At 46.3% G+C, this 21,178-nt stretch overlaps 2 protein-coding genes across 3 annotated transcripts; both read left to right on the forward strand.

Annotated features, from left to right (window-relative positions):
• Positions 1-5,068: 5,068 nt before the first annotated feature.
• Positions 5,069-9,501, forward strand: LOC309621269 (myosin-13-like; the record flags this gene model as incomplete). The annotated part of the gene is made up of 6 exons (XM_082408840.1): positions 5,069-5,217; positions 5,585-5,679; positions 5,853-5,977; positions 6,755-7,063; positions 7,144-7,347; positions 9,292-9,501. The coding sequence occupies exons 3-6, from the start codon at positions 5,873-5,875 to the stop codon at positions 9,499-9,501; spliced, it is 828 nt and encodes a 275-aa protein (XP_082264966.1). The 5' UTR covers positions 5,069-5,217; positions 5,585-5,679; positions 5,853-5,872.
• Positions 9,502-9,769: 268 nt separating this feature from the next.
• Positions 9,770-12,125, forward strand: LOC309621268 (myosin-1-like). Of its 2 annotated transcripts, XM_082408838.1 has the most exons (4): positions 9,770-9,900; positions 10,085-10,189; positions 10,752-10,847; positions 11,853-12,125. In XM_082408838.1, the coding sequence occupies exons 1-4, from the start codon at positions 9,790-9,792 to the stop codon at positions 12,000-12,002; spliced, it is 462 nt and encodes a 153-aa protein (XP_082264964.1). In that variant the 5' UTR covers positions 9,770-9,789; the 3' UTR covers positions 12,003-12,125. The 2 variants fall into 2 exon arrangements, with proteins under 2 accessions (XP_082264964.1, XP_082264965.1); XM_082408839.1 differs by lacking the exon at positions 10,752-10,847.
• The last annotated feature ends 9,053 nt before the right edge of the window (positions 12,126-21,178 follow it).

Raw genomic sequence — 21,178 nt, forward strand, 5'->3', positions numbered from 1 at the left:
ATCTCACGTATGTTACAACTCCAACTGTCTCCACAGCACAGGTATGTAACAGCCACCAGCTGTCTCCGCATCACAGGTATGTGACAACCCCCAGCTCTCACCCATCACAGATGTGTGACAGCCCCCGGCTCTCTCCCCATCACATGTATGTGACAGCCCCGAGCTGTCTCACCATCACAGGTATATGACAGCCCCCAGGTATCTCCCCACTACTAGTATGTGATAGCTCCTATCCTTCCCCACATCACAGGTATGTGAACAACCACAAGCTCTCTCCACATCACAGGCGTGTGACCGTCCCCAGCTGTCTCCGTATCACAGGTGTGTGACAGCCTCCAGCTCTCTCCCCATCACAGGTATGTGACAGCCCCCATCACTCTCCCCATCACAGCTGAGTGACAGCACTCATCTCTCTCCCCATCACAGGTGAGTGACAGCACCCATCTCTCCTCCCATAACAGGTGAGTGATAACCCACAGCTCTCTACTCATAACAGGTGTGTGAAGCCCCTAGCTCTCTCCCAATCACAGGTGAGTGACAGTCCCCAACTCTCTCCCCATCACAGGTATGTGAAAGCCCCCAGCTCTCTCCCCATCACAGGTGTTTGACAGTCCCCATCTCTCTCCCCATCACAGGTATGTGAAAGTCCCCATGTCTCCCCCCATCACAGGTGTGAGACAGCCCCCAGCTCTCTCCCCATCACAGGTGAGTGACAGCCCCCAGCTCTCTCCCCATCTCAGGTATCTGACAGCCCCCAGCTGTCTCCGCATCACAGGTGAACGACAGCCCCCAACTCTCTCCCCATCACATGTATGTGACAGCCCCCAGCTGTCTCCGCATCACAGGTATGTGTGAGCCCCCAGCTCTCTCCTCATCACAAGTGTTTGACAGCCCCCTTCTTTATGAGCATTACAGGTATGTGACAGGACCCAGCTGTCTCCGCATCACAGGTATGTGACAGCCATCAGCTGTCTCCGCATCACAGGTATGTGACAGCCCCCAGCTCTCTCCCCATCAAAGGTGTTTGACAGTCCCCATCACTCTCCCCATCACAGGTGTGTGACAGCCCCCAGTTCTCTCCCCATCACAGGTGAGTGACAGCCCCCAACTCTCTCCCCATCTCAGGTATGTGACAGTCCCCAGCTATCTCCGCATCACAGGTGCCTGACAGCCCCCAACTCTTTCTCCATCACAGGTAAGTGACAGCCCAAAGCTCTCTCGCTATCTCAGGTGTGTGACAGCCACTAGCTGTCTGCACATCCCAGGTATGTGACAGCCTCCAGCTCTCTCCCCATCACAGGTATGTGACAGCCCCCATCTCTCTCTCCATCACAGCTGAGTGACAGCCCTCATATCTCTCCCCATCACAGCTGAGTGACAGCCCCCATCTCTCCTGCCATAACAGGTAGGTGACAACCCCCAGCTCTCTACTCATCACAGGTGTGTGAAGCCCCCAGCTCTCTCCCAATCACAGGTGAGTGACAGTCCCCAACTCTCTCCCCATCACAGGTATGTGAGAGCCCCCAGCTGTCTCCACCTCACAGGTATGTGTGAGCCCCCAGCTATGTCCCCATCACAGGTGTTTGACAGTCCCCATCTGTCTCCCCATCATAGGCATGTGAAAGTCCCCAGCTCTCCCCCCATAACAGGTGTGTGACAGCCCCCAACTCTCTCCCCATCACAGGTGAGTGACAGCCCCCAGCTCTCTCCCCATCACAGGTGTGTGACAGCTCATAGCTGTCTCAGCATTACAGGTATGTGACAGTCCCCATCCCTTTCCCCATCACAGGTGTGTGACAGCCCCCAGCTCTCTCCGCATCACAGATGAGTGACAGCCCCCAGCTCTGTCCCCATCTCAGGTATGTGACAGCCCCCAGCTATTTCTGCATCACAGGTGTCTGACAGCCCCCAACTCTTTCTCCATCACAGGTAAGTGACAGCACAAAGCTGTCTCGCTATCACAGGTATGTGACAGCCACTAGCTGTATCCACATCCCAGGTATGTGACAGCCCCCAGCTCTCTACCGATCACAGGTGTGTGAAGCCCCCAACTCTCTCCCCATCTCAGGTATGTGACAGCCCCCAGTTGTCTCCGCATCACAGGGGCCTAACAGCCCCCAACTCTCTCCCCATCACAGGTATGTGACGACCCCCAGCTATCTCGCTATCACAGGTATGTGATAGCCACAAGCTGTCTGCGCATCCCAGGTATGTGTGAGCCCCCAGCTCTCTCCCCATCCCAGGTGAGTGACACCCCCCAGCTCTCTCCCTATTACAGGTATGTGACACCCCTCACCTCTCTCCCCATCACAGATGTGTGACAGGCCCCATTTGTCTCAGCATTACAGGTATGTGACAGTCCCCATCTCTCTCACCATAACAGGTGTGTGACAGCCCCCAGCTCTCTCCCCATCACAGGTGTGTGACAGACCCCAGCGCTCTCCCTATCTCAGATACGTTACATCCCCCAGGTGTCTCCACATCACAGGTGCCTGACAGCCCCTACCTCTCTCCACATCTAACGTATGATACATCCCCCAGCTGTCTCCACAGTACAGGTATGTAACAGCCACCAGCTGTCTCGGCACCACAGGTATGTGACAACCCCCAGCTCTCTCCCCATCACAGATGTGTGACAGCCCCCGGCTCTCTCCCCATCACATGTATGTGACAGCCCCGAGCTGTCTCCCCATCACAGGTATGTGACAGCCCCCAGTAATCTCCCCACTACTAGTATGTGATAGGCCCCATCCTTCCCAACATCCCAGGTATGTGACAGCCACCAGCTTTCTCCCCATCACAGGTGTGTGACAGCCCCGAACTGTCTCCCCATCACAGGTATGTGACAGCCCCCAGTAATCTCCCCACTACTAGTATGTGATAGGCCCCATCCTTCCCAACATCCCAGGTATGTGACAGCCACCAGCTTTCTCCCCATCACAGGTGTGTGACAGCCCCTAGCTGTCTCAGCATTACAGGTATGTGACAGTCCCCATCGCTTTCCCCATCACAGGTGTGTGACTGCCCCCAGCTATCTCCGCATCACAGGTGCCTGACAGCCCCCAACTCTCTCCCCATCACAGATATGTGACAGCCCCCAGCCCTCTCCCCATCACAGGTGTGTGACAGCCCCTAGCTATCTCAGCATTACAGGTATGTGACAGTCCCTATCCCTTTCGCCATCACAGGTGTGTGACTGGCCCCAGCTATCTCCGCATCACAGGTGCCTGACAGCCCCCAACTCTTTCTCCATCACAGGTAAGTGACAGCCCAAAGCTGTCTCGCCATCACAGGTATGTGACAGCCACCAGCTGTCTCCACATCCCAGGTATGTGACAACCCCAGGCTCTCTCCCCATCACAGGTGTGTGACCGTCCCCAGGTGTCTCCATATCACATGTGCGTGACAATGCCCAGCTCTCTCCCCTTCACAGGTGGGTGACAGATCCCAGCTCTCTCCCCATCACAGGTGAGTGACAGCCCCAAGCTCTCTCCACATCACTTTTGTGTGACAGCCCCCAGCACTCTCCCCATCAGAGGTTTTTGACAGTCCCCATCTCTCTCCCAAACAAAGGTTTCTGAAAGTACCCAGCTCTCTCCCCATCACAGGTATTTAACAGCCTCCATCTCTCTCCCCATCACAGGTGAGTGACAGCCCACAGCTATCTCCCCATCACAGGTGGGTGACAGCCCCCAGCTCTCTCCCCATCACAGGTGAGAGACAGCCCCCATCTCTCTCCCCATTACAGGTGAGTGACAGCCGCCAGCTCTCTCCCCATCACAGGTATCTGATAGCCCCCAGCTGTCTCCGCATCACAGGAGCCTGACAGCCCCCAACTCTCTCCCCATCACAGGTATGTGACAACCCCTAGCTTTCTCCCCATAACAGGTATGTGACAGCCCCCACCTGTCTCCATATCACAGGTATGTGACAGCCCCCAGGTCCCTCCCCATCACAGGTGTTTGACAATCCCCATCTCCTTCCCCATCACAGGTGTGTGACAGGCCCCAGCTCTCTCCCCATTATAGGTGAGTAACAGCCCCCAGGTCTCTCCCCATCACAGGTGATTTTAAGCCCCCAGCTCTCTCCCCATCACAGGTATGTGACAGCCCCCAGCTTTTTCCATATCACAGGTATGTGACAGCCCCCAACTGTCTCCCCATTATAGGTATGTGATAGACCCCAGCTGTCTCCACATCACAGGTATGTGACAAACCCAAGGACTCTCCCCATCACAGGTATGTGACAGCCCACACCTGTCTCCCCAATACAGGTGTGTGACAGCCCCCAGCTCTCTCCCCATCACAGGTGAGTGACAACCCCCAGCTCTCTCCCCATCAGAGTTATTTGACAGCCCACAGCTGTCACCACATCACAGTTGCCTGACAGCCACCAACCATCACCCCATCACAGGTGTGTGAACGTCCCCATCTGCCTCCATATCACAGGTGCGTGACAGCCCCAGCTCTCTCCCCATCACAGGTATGTGACAGCCCCCATCTCTCTCCCCATCACAGGTGAGTGACAGTCCCCAGCTCTCTCCCCATCACAGGTATGTGACCTTCCCCAGCTGTCTCCATATCACAGGTGTGTGACAACGCCCAGCTCTCTTGCCTTCACAGGTGGGTGACAGCATCCAGCTCTCTCCCCATCCCAGGTGAGTGAGAGCCCCCATCTCTCTCCCCATTACAGGTGAGTGACAGCCCCCAGCTCTCTCCCCATCACAGGTATGTGACAACCCCCAGCTGTCTCAGAGACACAGGTATGTGCCAGTCCCCATCTCTCTCCCCTTCACAGGTGTGTGACCGTCCCCAGCTGTCTCCATATCACAGGTGTGTGACAGCCCCCAGCCCTCTCCCCTTCTCATTTGGGTGACAGCCCTCAGCTCTCTACCCATCACTGGTATGTGACAACCCCAAGCTGTCTCCACATCACAGGTGCGTGACAGCCCCCAGCTCTCTCCCCATCACAGGTAGGTGGCAGACCCCAACTCTCTCCCCATCACAGGTGAGTTACAACCCCCACCTCTCTCCCCATCACCGGTGAGTCACAGCCCCCAGCTGTCTCCCCATCACAGGTATGTGACAGCCCCCAGCTGTCTCCGCACCACAGGTGCCTGACAGCCCCCAACTCTCTCCCCATCACAGGTATGTGACAGCCCCCAGCTGTCTTCCCATCACAGGGGTGTGACAGCCCCCAGCTCTCTCCCTATCACAGGTGTGTGACAGCCCCCCTTCTCTTCTGGCCACCACTCCCCCATTTGGCCACAGCCTCCTCCTTCCCGATGCCCCACAAATTCCTCACATCTATTCACTTTACCCTGGGACCCAAACTTCCCCAATGTAAGGCATAGTCACAGCCAAGCCTTGTTCTCGAGAACAGAGGCTTCGCTGGGCTGCTAAGCTCCGTGCTCTTCTACAGAACATATCTTCCATGGATTCTGTCTCTACATGGCTTTGTGTCCTTGATCCTGTCACTAGATCCCTTAGGATCTCAGACCGCTGTCCTACAAAACTAGACCAGACCCAATGGCCTCTAAAGCCCCTTCTATTTCTGAGACCATGATTCTGTGTTTTCTCCACAGTAGTCTCCCCCGGTCCTCTCTGTGACCCTTTTGTGTACCGTGTGAAGGTTCAGGGTCATACAGGTGTTCTGTTGTTCCTCCCTCTGCATCTTCAGGTGAGGCCACACACCTGTGTCTTGTCGACACCTCCCCCGAAAGGTTTCCCTGTCTTTGTCCTCTCCTATATGAAGGTCATGAATGAATCACCAATCCCCAAATTCCCTGGCAAATGCCGGTGCTATCAGACAGAGCCTGTGAAAACAGCCTAAATCAAGCCTGTGCTTTGCAGAAGAGATTTCCGACTTAACCATGCAGATTGCGGAAATGAGCAAGAATCTTCAGGAATTGGAGAAGACCAGGAAGCAAGTGCAGCAAGAAAAGTCAGACCTCCAGGCTGCCCTGGAAGAGGTGGAGGCACGTGTCTGAGATGTGAAGGAGGGCGGGGCGCTGAGGAAGGGGACTAGACCACCCCCAGGGGCCCTTCCTGCAGGAGGCACTGGGGCTCCAATGGGAAGAATCCAGCCCCACCCCCGCCCTGGGGGGGGACCAGCTGCTCTCTGCTGCCTCGCCTCATGAGTGTTCTCTAGTCCATCGTATTTCTCCTACTGAAAAATAAACTTGTTCATTATGTCCTCAACGTCTTCCTCTCAGAAAGCAAGAACTCAATCACCAAACATCCTGAGAGCCAGCTCAGAATCCCTTAGTTTTAACAGAGAGTTATACACGGTCATCTTTGGCTGCTGGGAATTCTGTGTGGTCCAAAGAGTGCAGGATCCTGATGCTATCACCAGCTGTGGCCAGTGAGGGGCGGATGCTTAAGAGGGTCTAGGGAAATTTGCCCTATGCAGGATAACAGGAGAGCAATTCCTCTGTCTTTCTCTGTCTTTCTTGAGCATAGGTTGGCTCCTGACTTATGGTCACTATTTAAAAAGACACAGTAATCAAAATTTTTACTAATTGAAAACGATGCTCTGTCCTTCTCAAGACATAAGATTGTTAACAACAAAGCTTCAGTTCTAGTTTCATTACTAGTAACAATTTGGGAGCAAACTGTTTGACCTTTTTGAGTACTGTTCTATTTATTTGTAAAATGAGCCTAATAATACCCTTTTTATCCTAATAGGGATGAAAAACCTCATTCAAGAAGGTGGCTGCCCCCGGCAATCCCAATCACTCCTTTACTTTTATCAGGGTTCCTTGAAGCGTGAAGAGGGCAAGATTTTGCGTGTCCAGCTAGAGTTGAACCAGCTGAAATCTGAGCTTCACCGCAAGATCCCTGAGAAGGAAGAAGAAATCGAGCAGCTGAAAAGAAAGAGCCAGCGGGCAGCAAAGGCCATGCAAAGCGTGCTGGATGCTGAGATCTGGAGCCGGAATGTTGCTCTGAGGCTGAAGAAGAAGATGGAGAGAGACCTCAGTGAGATGGAGATTCAGCTGGGCCACTCCAACCGCCAGGTGGCAGAGACCCAGAAATACCTGTGCTCAGTCCAGAGCCAGCTCAAGGTGAGTGCACGGCCCCTGGAGGACCTGGCGGGACCTCAGCCTGCCCTGGGCTCCGGTCTCACCCCTGGTTTCTCGTGAAGGGCTCCCAGCTGCATCTGGATGACGCCCTGAGGAGCAGCGAGGACCTCAAGGAGCAGCTGGCCCTCGTGGAGCGCAGGAATGGCCTCTCGCTGGAGGAGCAGGAGGAGAGGAAGGTGGTCCTGTCGCGGATGGAGCGCACCCGCAAGCTGGCGGAGCACGAGCTGCTGGAGGCCAGCGACCGCGTGCAGCTCCTTCACTCCCACGTGTGTCCGTCCTCACTCCACTCTGGGTCCACCCTGGAGGCAGGCAGGACCCAGGCTTGATGGAGAGGAGTTCCCACCGCTCCTTCCAGGCTAGTGGTCAAGACAAACTTTCATTAGGCCTAGTTCTTGGAATAACTTGGTCTCTAGATGGACAGATTGCTGAGCTTTCTTTTATCTGAAGATAAAAGATCATGGGGAAATCAGAGCAAGGCATGACAAATTATTGCATAAAAGGGCTGGAAAAGGCTTCACAGAGGCAGTAACATTTAAGCTGCAAGCTTAGAAAATTAGGATTGTCTTTTGAAATAATTACTTTTAGGAAAGTTCAAGAATTCCTTGTTTCATTTCTTATTTTTTTGGACCACACCACATGGCATACAGGATCTTAGTTCCCCAACCAGAGATCGAACCCGCGCCCTGCGCAGTGGAAACACAAAGCCCTAATCACTGGACTGCCAGGGAATTCCCCCAAAATTCCTTGCTTTAAAAACTATTTTTTGAATTAGCCAAAAAACTAGAAAAATACCAACCATATTGTTAGCATTTTGGGATCTCCTATTCTAGGCTCTTGTTTCTATACATAAATATGATATTTTTTGTAAACGTGATCAATACTTTTGCAACTTTTTTTCATTTAACAACGTGTTGTGAACATATTTCTATATTTTAAAACAGTTTTCTATGATACAGTTTTTTAATGGCAGAAAAGCAGTCCATTTTAGTTGTGTATTATGGCACATTTATTTAATCAGTCTTCTACGGTTGGATATTTTTAGACTGTTCCCAATAAAAATTTTTATGATTAGAAGATTGTATGACTAACTTCTTCATAACTAAATTTTCACATATATCCATGATTACTATTTCCTTCATATTCCTAAAAGTAAGTAAATTCCTGGAAGTATATATTCATGGTCAAAACAGCAAAGACATTTATGATATGTTGTAAATTGGTCTTTAACAAAGTTGTCCCAATTTTTACTCCCATGGGGAAAATAAGTGAGAGTGCTTAGCTATTATTTTTTTTAATCTTCACCGATTTTATGGTTGAAAATGCCTCATTTTAAAAATTCTTATTTCTTTGATTACTAATGAGGTGGAACATTTTGTCGTATTTGTTGGCTATTTGTATTTCTTCTGGTGTGTCTTAGCTATTTGTACTTTTGCCCTTTTTTCTTAATGATTTGTCTTTTTTACATATTAAGGAAGGAACTATTTTTTCAGTAATGCACATTGCAAATGTTTCCTCGTTTGTCATCATCCTAACAACTCTGTACAATGTTTTTTTTTGTTTTGTTTTGTTTTTTAAAGATTTATTTACTTATTTATTTACTTATTTATTTATGGCTGTGTTGGGTCTCCGTTTCTGTGCGAGGGCTTTCCCTAGTTGCGGCAAGTGGGGGCCACTCTTCATCGCGGTGCACGGGCCTCTCACTATCGCGGCCTCTCTTGTTGCGGAGCACAGGCTCCAGACGCGCAGGCTCAGCAGTTGTAGTTCACGGGCCCAGCCGCTCCGCGGCATGTGGGATCTTCCCAGGCCAGGGATCGAACCCGTGTCCCCTGCATTGGCAGGCAGACTCTCAACCACTGCGCCACCAGGGAAGCCCTGTACAATGTTTTGATCATGAGAATTATTTTTCATTTCACATAGTTACGTCAACCATTTCCTTGTTCCAGCACCTTTAACTAAATAATTTATCCTTCCTCAAATATTTAAATGTCCACATTTATCATTTACTCAATTCTTTTATGTACAATTCTCGGGCCTGTTTTGGGATATCTGTCTATCAAAAAGGAAAGTCTTTTTAATTTTTTTTCACCTGTGTGAAAAATAAGAAATGGAGCGTTCTCGAGCTTGACTTCTTTCCCCACCCAACCCTCTCCCTTCCAATCGTTGTAAGTGTCCAAATGTAGCCCGAACCTCTTATCTAATTTTTCTTGTAGAACACGTGCCTGATAAATACCAAGAAAAAACTGGAAGCTGACATAGCCCAATGCCAGGCAGAGGTGGAGAAGTCTATCCAGGAGTCCAAAAATACAGAGGAGAAGGCCAAGAAGGATGTCACGGATGTGCGCTCCATTCTTTCTTATCAGAGATGCTGTCTGGAGATAAGAAAGGGGCTTCTACGCCGCCCCTTTGGGACCTGCAAGTAAGTTTCCTCTCCTCACCCCTGCATTCAGTCAGTGGTGGCTTCCCGGAGAGACGGAAGGAGACGGAGCCTCAGCAGAGGCAAAGTGGGAGGGGAACCATGCAGCATCAGCGGTGGCTGCGGCAAGGAGGAAAGCATCAGCGTGCCTAGTACCAGCCTCACAGCACCCTCCGTGTGCCCGCATAGGAGGGGTGGGTGGCCCACTGCTGCCTCTTGTGAACTTAACCAGGTGGCCATGATGGCCGAGGAGCTGACAGAGAAGGAGCAGGACACCAGCGCCCACCTGGAGCGGATGAAGAAGAACCTGGAGCAGACGGTGAAGGACCTGCAGCACCGCCTGGACGAGGCTGAGCAGCTGGCCCTGAAGGGTGGCAAGAAGCACATCCAGAAGCTGGAGGCCAGGGTGGGTCTCTCAATCTCTCTGAATCCGGAAAGTGAAAACGGCACTCCCCGATCCTTCTCTCTTCTTGTATATTGACTCCCATCCTTATCCTGTGGCTGGGGACAGCCACCCAATATCGTCAGTAGGTCCTGAGTTAATTAACATCCCCCAAGACTGACTATATAAGTATCTTTCTTGATTGTAGGTACGTGAGCTTGAAGGAGAGGTTGAAAGTGAGCAGAAACGTAATACTGAGGCTGTTAAAGGTTTGCGGAAACACGAGAGAAGAGTAAAGGAACTCACCTACCAGGTAAGGGGAAGAGCTTTCTAGAATATCCAGACTTCCTGCACAAAGGGAAATTGAAAGCCTGGTGACTATGTGGTACTCACAAATAGCTACATGTTAACTCGATATACATAAGGGGCAAATGACACAATCACCTATCACAGACCCTTTCCTAAGCTAGGAAAATCAGGAAGGCCTTTAGAAAATCGTGTAAGTGAGGAAAGAATACAGGTTTCAAAGACAGATAAACTGGTATTAGTCCTAGTTTGGCCTCTTACTTTTTAAACTCGGATAGGTTACCTAACACTCTCAACCTTAATTCATCACCTGTAAAATAGAATAAAAACATCTACTCACCAGAGTAGGGAGGTAAGGATTAGAGACATGTATATAACTCTCCAATATAGTGCCTGCACACAGTGGACATTTAACAAGAGTGGCTACTGTTAATACTATGAAGGAAGCCTCAGAGTTGACCACATTTACCCCAGGCCCACCTGCCATCATATCAAAGTGATTTACTTCACCACCTGTAGTGGGTTTATTTTGTTGGATTCAATGCAGACCATATTTTTCAAACTTCCAGACTGAGGAAGACCGCAAGAATGTTCTCAGGCTGCAAGACCTGGTAGATAAATTACAGGCAAAGGTGAAATCATACAAGAGACAAGCTGAGGAGGCTGTAAGTATCTTTAAGCCCTTGAGGGAAGAAGAAAACGTCTTTGGGGGTAGAAAGTATATTAAGAGAATGTGTTAATGAGAAAGAAAGAGACCAAGTAAGAATATGTCATTCTTATTCTAAGAGAGATGATATAAATATGAATTTACCCCCAAATCCTAATTATAGAATAAGACCTCAAGACGAGATATTTTTATTATTAAGCAATTTGTAGGGGTTGGGGGAAAAAAAGAAAATTCCAAATAACCCACCTTACTTGATAGCTGCAAAGAATATCCAGCAGAAAATCTAACACCATGATAAATATTCCTCTCCCTCTAGAAATGCACAAAATCAATTGTTCCCAAAACCCAAACAGAAATCTTTTACCCCAGCTGACTCCTTCCCTTACTACCACTGTCATCAGCAGGGACTTATCCCTGCACATTCGCTGTAGCAAATTAGGATGTGTTGGAAGATTCTCCAGCTTCACTTTTCCTGGTTGTTCCCCACTCTTCCAGACACAATGTAGTGGGTAAGAGGTAAGAAAAGGGAACACGAAAGGGAGAGGCACGAATGGTAGTAAGTGCAACCAACAAAGGGCATACTTTCTTCCTATCCCCATCCCCCCACCCGCAGCGTCTCTGTATACCAGAGTCAAAATATATGGCAAAAACACTTCAACTGGGATTTTCCCAAAGTTAGAATTTGACCTTACATTTACTGTCTAACCTCTGTGAGCGAGCGCACGTGGGTCTCTTCCTCCTTTCCACTCAGTCCATACATCGTAAATAGACTTCACGTATACATGGGTTTGACATAATGAGCTCGTCTCTTCCATTTCAAAACTATTTCTTCTTTCATTCTTCAGAGTAAAAAATGTAACTGAAGTTACAAGTTCTGTCTGGATTTGAAATCAGATATGACAAACAAACCGTAAGAAGGAAATATCTGAGTTGAGGAAATAATCCTGTTTGTGACAAGTGCAATGAGAACCACAAAGTCTAACTCTCACAACTTTATTCTTAGGAGGAGCAATCCAATGCTAATCTTGACAAATTCTGCAAGCTCCAGCACGAGCTGGAGGAGGCCAAGGAACGGGCTGACATTGCCGAGTCCCAGGTCAACAAGCTGCGGGTGAAGAGCCGGGAGATTCCCACACAAGTCAGTGCAGAGTGAACACATCTGCCTGATGCTGCCAAGGGGCTGAAGAAATGCACAAAATGTGCTATTTTGGGTCACTTGCTTTGTGATGTTTTTCTCCTCATGTTGAATAAATAAAAACTACAGTGAACTGATAAACTGAACCAGACTCATTTACTTCCAAAATTACTTATTCTCAAACACAGTCCTCACCTAGCTATTATTATTCTAACATTATATATGGCTTTGTGGAACATTCAATATCTGTACCTCCCTCACCACCCCACATCCCCGTTCCCATCTCCAGCTCCACCACACACACACACTATTATCTTTTACTGGACTTAATTTTATTAAGTCTCTCTAGATTGTTACAACTTACTAAGGAAACCACTCACTGAGGTTACGCCTTCAGACAGGACACACTCATGCACCCACTCCACGGGTGGTTACTGAGCATCTACTATGCGCCGGGCCCTGCTCTCAGTACTATGGGAATAGCAGTGAACAAAGCATAGTTCCCTCCCTCTGGGAACTTATATTCTGCAAGGAAAGAAAGGCAGTCAACAAATAAGAAGCTGTGTCTACTATATTTAAAATAGATAATCAACAAGAACCTAGTGTATAGCACAGGGAACTCGGCTCAGTATTCTCTAATAACCTAAACGGGAAAAGAATTTGAAAAAGAATGGATACTTGTATGGGTATAAGTGAATCACTCTGCTGTACACCTGTAACTAACACATCATTGTTAATCAACTATACTCCAACATAAAATTTTTGTAAAAAGATCTACAAAAAAAATAAGCTGCGTAACGTGTCAGGTAAGTGCTCATGAGAAATAAAAAAAGTAAGAGGGAGGCAGTTAGTACTATGTAGAGAGGAGTCAAGCAAGGCCTCTCTAAGAAAAACACATTTGAGCTGAGACCTGAAGGAAGCAAGAGTATTCCAGGCAGAGGGAACAAAAGAAAATGCAAAGGCCCTGAGGCAGGGGCAGTTTGGCATGTCCCAGGGACAGGAAGGAGGCCAGCAGGGCTACAGGAGAATGAGCAAGATAGTTACGGCATAAGAAAGGAACCTGGGACCCCAGGGATCATGTAGGGCTTCAGGGCCACCTGAGGACTTTTTTCTTCAGTCAGAGTGAGATGGGAAGTCTTTGAAGTGTTTTGAGCAGAGGAGTGATATTAACACACATTCTAAAAGAATCACTCTGGGGACTTCCCTGGTGGCGCAGTGGTTGAGAATCTGCCTGCCAATGCAGGGGACACGGGTTCGAGCCCTGGTCCTGGAAGATCCCACATGCCACGGAGCAACTAAGCCCATGCACCACAACTACTAAGCCTGTGCACTAGAGCCTGCAAGCCACAACTACTGAGCCTGCATGCTGCAACTACTGAAGCCCTCACACCTAGAGCCCGTGCTCTGCAACAAGAGAAGCCACCGCAATGAGAAGCCTCTGCACCGCAAGGGAGAGTAGCCCCCTCTCGCCGCAACTAGAGAAAGCCCGTGCGCAGCAAAGAAGACCCAACACAGCCAAAATGAATAAATAAATAAGTCTTTAAAAAAAAAAAAAAAGAATCACTCTGCTGCATTGAGAATACACTGAAGGGGGCAGAGGTCAAAACTGTGAGACCAGTTAGGAGCCTACTGCAAAATAAAAGATAAAAAGTGACAGTGGCTTAGACCAGAGAGATAGGCACTGGGAGATGACGAGAAGCAGATGGATTCTAGATGTACTGTGAAGGTAGCGCACATAGGGTTTTCTGACAGATTGGATGGATGAGTGGGTGAGAGAGAGAGAGAGAGAGAGAGAGAGAAAGGACTTATGAAAAGAGGAAGAATAAAACAAGAAAGATGTAGTGCAGTATAAACATGAGGAGTTTGGTATCTAGAAAGAGAGGAAGCAGTAGAACAAAAATGCAATCTAGACAAAAATTGTACTTTATGCACTCCTGTCCCTCTTCCACCTTCTACCATCCACACTCCCTTGCCTCTCAACCCCTATCAGCCTCACTCCTTTACAGTATAAACTGCACAGGCCTCAATCGCAAAAATGTCTAAAATTAATAACAGTTTAAAACAAAAAAATTCAAAATACTCTCCTAAATTAAATTTGGATCAAAGAGGAAACCAAAAGTAGAATCACAAAAACTTCTAGAAGTAAACATAAGAGTAAATCTTTGTGACCTTGGTTTACACAAAGATTTCTTAGATGCCAACACCAAAAGCACAAGCCATGAGAGAAAAAATTGATAAACTGCATTTCATCAAAATTCAGTTTCTGCACTTTGAAAAACACTGTTAAACAGAATGAAAGGACAAGCCACCGACTGAGAAAAAGTATTTGCAAATTATACCCCTGATAAAGGACTTGTGTCCAGAATACATACAGAAATCTATATCTTCACTAAAAAGAAAACAAATCACCCAATTTTTAAAGAGCCAAAAGATTTAAACAAACATTTCACCAAAGAAGATATACACAGAGCACATGAATAATGCTCATCATGAATCATTAGGGGACTAATAATTAAAACATAATGAGATATCACAACACACCTATTACAATGACTAAAAGTCCAAGTGTTGGCCAAGAGGTGGAGGTACTGGACCTCTCACACCAGCTAGTGGTCATGTAACACAGCATAACCATTTTGGAAAATAGTTTGGCAGCCTCTTAAAAAGTTAAGAAATTACCCATTTGTTCCAGTCGTTCCACTTCTAGGTATTTACTCAAGAGAAATGAAAACGTATGTCCACACAAATATTCACAGCATATTTATCTGTAATAGCCCCAAACTGAAAACCACCCAAATGGCCATTAACAGGTGAATGGATAAACACATTGTGGTAAATCCATATAATGTAATACTACAAAATGATAAAAAATAAACTATTGGGCTTCCCTGGTGGCGCAGTGGTTAAGAATCCGCCTGCCAATGTAGGGGACACGGGTTCGAGCCCTGGTCCAGGAAGATCCCACATGCCGTGGAGCAACTAAGTCCATGCACCACAACTACTGAGCCTGCGCTCTAGAGCCCAAGAGCCACAACTACTGAAGCCCACGCACCTAGAGCCCGTGCTCCACAACAAGAGAAGCCACCGCAATAAGAAGCCCGCACACCGCAACGAAGAGTAGCCTCAGCTCGCCGCAACCAGAGAAAAGCCCACCCACGGCAACGAAGACCAAATGCAGCCAGAAACAATAAATAAATAAAATAATAAAATAAATAATTTTTTAAAAAAAAAATGATAAAAATAAACTATTAACACACACAAAAACATGGATGGATCTCAAAATAATAATGCTGATGGAAAGTAGCCAGACCAAAAAAGTGTAGACTCTATTATTCCATTTATATAAAATTCTAGGGGAAAAAAATGAATCTATAGTGACTGAAAGCTGACTAGTGGTTGCCTAGGGATAGAGAGGCAGGATTTATGGGAGGCACAGAAGGACAGTAGGATGTATTACAAAGGACCAGGAGGAAACTTTGCGGGTGATGGACATGTTCATTATCTTGATTCAGATGATGGTGTCACAGTGTATACATATGTCGAGACTCTTTAAATATGTACAGTTCGTTATACATCAATTATATCCCCATAAAGCTGTTAAAATTTTTCATTGGGGGAAATACTACAATTATAGTGCTTTGGGAAAATAATAATTAGGATACTGTATGTCCAACTTTAAAGCCAGAGTTATAATTTTTGATAGGAATTACATTAAATCTATTTACCAGTTTGGGGAAAATTAGCTTACTTACTATGTTGATTCTTCCAATTCGTGAATAAAGTATGTTTTTCCATTTATTCAGATCCTCTTCAATTTCTGTCTTCCTTGTTTTACAGTTTCCAGCATACAAGTCCTGTACATGTTTTGTTAGATTTACACCTAAATTCTTCTTTTTCTTTCTTTTTGTTTTTAAGTAATTGTAAATTGTATTGTACTTCTTGTTTTTGTTTTTTTGGCTGCATTGGGCCTTTGTTGCTGCACGCAGGCTTTCTCTAGTTGCAGCGAGCGGGGGCTACTCTTCATTGCGATGCGCGCGCTTCTCACCGCGGTGGCTTCTCTTGTTGTGGAGCACGGGCTCTAGGTGCGTGGGCTTCAGCAGTTGTGGCTCTCGGGCTCTAGAGCATAGGCTCAGTTGCTGTGGTGCACGACCTGAGTTGCTCCATGGCATGTGAGATCTTCCCAGACCAGGGATCAAACCTGTGTCCCCTGCATTGGCCGGCAGATTTTTAACCACTGCGCCACCAGGGAAGTCCCTGTATTTCTAATTTTGGTGTCCACATGTTCACTGCTAGCATACAGCCTAAAGAAATACAACTGATTTTTGTATGTTTATGTTATACCCTGAAACCCTACTGAACTCACTTCATAGTTCTGAGTTTGGGGGGAAATTCTTTGGGATGTTCTACATCAACAATCATGTACCTCAGAAAACAACCACTTAAGGTGAATCGAAATTAATTAAAATGAAGTCCAAAATTACACAGTAAATTGTGGGGAAAAAGTCTGATTGGGATTTTATCATAAAAATCAAGCCAGAACTACTGAAATAAATTTATTTTCTCTTATACTTCACAAGATTTACGTTATAACTGCATCTCTGTTAATTCTTAGAACAAAGAATGAATCAATGTTGGAGTTGGGAGGAAAGGAACATCCTTCTCACAATCTTGTATGATGTGGCACCCTTTATGTTTAACTTTTGCAATGCAATCATAAAGAATGTCCTTTTTTGCAAAAACTGTATGATGTCTTCATTGATATTTTAAGGGTCTTCCTAATCCTTTGATCCTAAACTCACTCCCTTGAAGCACTTATTGGATCATCATTGTCCATGTTCAGAGTTTTATAATTATTAACTAGTTCAGTGCTGCTGCATCACCCTGGCCAGTGGCTTTGCAAAATTCAAGCAGGTTTCTAATACCACTTTCATCAACTTCATTAAATTCTGAAAATTTTGCAGTATTTGCCATTTTATTTTGCAGTCATGTTGCACTATTGCATATTTACAACACCTGATAATCAGTATGCTCATGTACTAGGGAATAACAAAACTGACTCCATATCAGATCTGTTTCTTTTACTTTAACCTTTGTACTTTGTTTTTGCTACAACTTAATGTTGCCTATAGCCTGAAATATACAGGATAGCCAATTCTCAAGGCTCTGGCCTTTACAGGTGTAACACTTTTCCGTTCATAGAGAGATAAAAAGTTGCAGAACAGAGAATAACGTTTGTCTTGTTGGAGGTTTACAGGAACACCATGACCTGACCTAAGTGGACAGCTACAAGAACAAAGGATTCCGACACCAAGTTTGCAACAGCTAACAACACTCCCTCCCCTTTTAGTATAAAAAAAGCCTGAATTCTACCTCGGGGAAGATGGTTCTAGCCCATCTTACCTGAGGACCCTAGCCCACCATCCTCTCGGTCTGCTGGCTTTCCGAATAAAGTCACTATTCCTTGCCCCAACCACTCGTCTCTCGATTTGTTGACCTGTTGTGCGGCAAGCAATATGAGCTTGGGCTCCGTAACGATCATTAGAGAATACTTATTGTTTTCTTACGCCACATCACTACTGTGGAGACTCTAATAACAGGCATTGTACTACTGCAAACCTTAAAACAGTCATACCCTTTGCCCAGAAAGTCTATTCTATAAATATCATCAAGATATGCATAAACATATGCACACATATGTTTACAGGAATATTTAAAAGAAAAAAAAAATTAGCGCACCCTAAGTGCCCCAAAATAGAAAACTGAGTAGAGTCATATGATGGAACGATATGTAACTAGTAAAAATCATGATGTAGAAGAAGAGTTAATATCATGGTAAAATTTCCCATAATCTGTTAAGTTGCAAAGGCAGAATACAAAACCATGCTTACAGGCTGATACCCTAATTGTGTATTTGTTTAAAGCACGTGTTTAAAAAAAATAAAACAAAACTGTGTGTGTATTTACAAACATAAAAAAAAGTGTAAAAGGACTTAATCCAAACTCCGGTAGAGATTACTTCTATGCTAAAATCTTAGGAGTGATTTAAATTTTCCCTTCAGTATGTTTGATTATGTTTTTCAATCTTTCTACAATGTGTACCTCACTTTGGGAATTTTTTTAAAGGCTCGTATTTTTTAAATACAATAAATAAAAGGAACGTGCTTCTTAAGAGGACTTCATACCCAATTCTCATCAAAGACATGGGTATAACTGACAAGAGAAAGGTGAAGAGGAGAGGGTCATTTGATGGACGAGACCATTAGCACAACTACTAAAAGCTGTTGCCTTTCAGCCAAGTTTTCCATAAGCATTACCATTCCAGGGCTAACACAGCAGCTGTCGGTGAGCAAACTTAAATTCTGCCTCCTGGCTGTGACAGAGGTTTGGGCACATGTTACATTGACACCAGTGTCCCCAGGCACCTTCACTGCGGACTTAGTCGGTCCCATTTTCCTAAGTGGGAAGCTGAAGAATCAGCTGTGGGCAGATGCAAAGAACCTTACTTCCTTAAGGATGGAATTTACCAGCCTGATTCCTCCATCCTGGCTCCAAGCGCCACCAAGATGCTGCTTCCGGAGCCCACGAGAGAAAAAGAAAGCCTCTTCGCTGATGAAGGAGAAAAACATTCCCCTTGGGGAACACACCCAAAACAGGGCTTTTCTTATATTATAGTAGCCTGATCTTCCCAAGAGGGCGGGCTATTTTCTCAGCTCCTCACAGAAACAACGGCTTATGGCTCTCTCTCGGGGAAACTGAGGTACAACACAGGGGGAGCCCTCAAATTATGAAAAATGTTGTTAAGAGGATGGATGGGAAAGGTGGTATCTTTGGAGCAACAGAATCATATTTTTTTCCGGTATATTCTGAAAAATAATTCTATTGATACCCACAGTTTTTAGTACCCAAAAATGGATTTGGCCCTATATATTACATAAGTACATGTATATGCAATGTAATAAAACGCCTACAAACGTACTGAAAAACTTCAAATGGAATCTGGCGACTTGAGACTTTTCAGAAATTTCCTTGCGGCCCAGTCACGTCAAGAGCCGGGGGTTCGAATTCCCTCGCCACTTCCGGCTTCACACCCTCCCACCACACGCACAGTTAAGCTCTGGAATCGCGGAGCTGACGAGAAAGGCCTGCCTCTCTCACAAACTCCAAACGTACACTCACCGGCCAGGGCCCCTCACCGTCTCCAGGCTCGTCCCAACCCTGGCGGAATCACTTCCAGCCTTTCCTTCCCCGGTGGCGCACTCCTCCCATGATGCCCCGGGGCGCACCGGAAGCAACTCCTCACCTCTCTGGGAAATTGAAACTGCCTTTCTTCTCGGTAGTTACCGGCTGTTTCCTTGGAAGTCCACGGCTGCTGATTTTTTCACGTGTTTTCAATACTGTGATCCACCCACCCTCCCCGAACTAGATGGTAAGCTGTTGGAGAGAACCAACTTCTAATCCCCAATGCCTGGAACGGTGTCTTTATAAGCCATTTGCTAAATGAAGAGCAGCTAAACGTTTTGTTTGACAGAGTGAAGCAAAGCTGCGTAGAAAAACAGCAGATAACAGAGCCAACGCTCAGCAGAGAATACGGAAGAATAGCGTTACCTTTATAATAACAGCTGGCATTTAAAACCCTAAATCCTTACCTTAGTTTGCAAGGCTCTAAGCCTCTGGCCCCTAGCCGCTTCTGCCACTTCATTCCTTGCTACTGTATCCCTGGCTCCTTTCATCCCTGCCCTACTGGCCTTTATTCTGTTCCTGTGCAGGCAAGTTCCCCTCCCAGAGCCTTTGCATTTGTTTCCTCTGCCTGGAATACTGTGCCCCCTTGATATTCTCCTGGCTTGCTCTTCCTCAAAGTGCTCAAATATCATCTCTTTAGAGAAACTTATCCTGATTGATCCATTTCAAACCCACACAGCCACTGTTTCCTTATCCTAATTTTCCTTTCCTTCAGAGAATTTATCACTAATTGACATTTGATATCTGTTTGTTTGTTGTCTGTCCCCACATACACACACACTAGAATAGAGTTTCCATGAGGGCAGAGACTTTGCCTGTTCTGTTCCCTAGTGCTTAAAATCTTCCCAGCATGTAGTAAGCCCTCAATGAATGTTTGATGAATAAACAATTGAATACGTGCATGCTCCCTGTTACCGGCTCTGTGCATTACAGCTTCAAAATTAGCAATTCCACATGTGAATTTCATCACCATCCTGGTTTTGTGAGAGATCTCAAGCTGGTTCCATCTAGCCCCATCTTGGTCAAGTTTGAGGATTTTGCCATCATACCCCCAACCACTTTTTGGGTAGGGTGATAAATTTATCTGGGTTTGCCCAGGATTGTCCTGATTTTAAAACTGAAGTCTCAGGAATCTCTTCAATTCCAAGCAAATTAGGAAGGTTGGTCACCCTGCTTTGAGGTATCTAGGCTCCATCTTCCTCGTCTTGTTTTATTGTTGTGAGTGTGTGGAATGAGGGGGTGGGGGGTGGGGGGTGGCGGTGACTTAAGAGTGTTCTGGGCCATCTGGAGAGGAAATGGCTATATGTAGTGGGTAGAATGGGAGGGCTGGATGGCCAGTAGTGAGGCTGTGGTCAGCTGATGGGCCTTACCAAACAGCAACAAAAAAGAGATGAAAGAACAACATAGAAGATGCTGTCCTGGCTTCCAGAGCCCTCTGGCACAGGCAATGGTTGGTACATTCTCTAGAGAAAGTTCCTGGCTTCTAAGTCTCAGGCTCTGCTGTTGACATGGCCTCACCCACTCCATGTCACTTTCAAAAAGTAGCTTATCATGCATTTATTAACTCAGTTGTCACAAGAACCCCATGAGTTAGGTATTGTTATTATCCCCATTTTACAGATGAAGAAACTGAGGCTCAGAAAAGGAGAATAAGTTGCACAAATTCAAATAGTTTAAATAGTGAAGTCAGGATTTGAACCTCAGTATTCTGACTCTCAAAGTCCACTCTTAGTCACTACATTATCATGCAGCTCTTAACAATGTAAAGATGCATTTGGGCTATGCCTAGCCAAGGGCATAAAATCTTTCTTTTTTTTTTAAGGCTATGTTGTTTCATACCCCAACAGTTGAAATTAAAAGTAATTGATCACGCGTTTCTTAGTTCTAATGAGGCTTTAAGCACTGAAGAAACCAACAAAAAAAATACAACTACTAGACAAAAAAGGGCAAATGAC

This window comes from Balaenoptera borealis (genome assembly GCF_965194805.1).
Source record: "Balaenoptera borealis genome assembly, contig: HAP1_SCAFFOLD_121, whole genome shotgun sequence".
NCBI classification, from domain to species: Eukaryota; Metazoa; Chordata; class Mammalia; order Artiodactyla; family Balaenopteridae; genus Balaenoptera; species Balaenoptera borealis.

What these genes read in the sequence shown, in the direction of transcription:
- LOC309621268 (XM_082408838.1), top strand. Translation starts at nt 9,790, where the DNA reads ATGAAGAAGAACCTGGAGCAGACGGTGAAGGACCTGCAGCACCGCCTG. An exon ending in TCCAGAAGCTGGAGGCCAGG is followed by an intron (nt 9,901 to 10,084) that starts GTGGGTCTCTCA and finishes TCTTGATTGTAG; the next exon opens with GTACGTGAGCTTGAAGGAGA. An exon ending in TAAAGGAACTCACCTACCAG is followed by an intron (nt 10,190 to 10,751) that starts GTAAGGGGAAGA and finishes TCAAACTTCCAG; the next exon opens with ACTGAGGAAGACCGCAAGAA.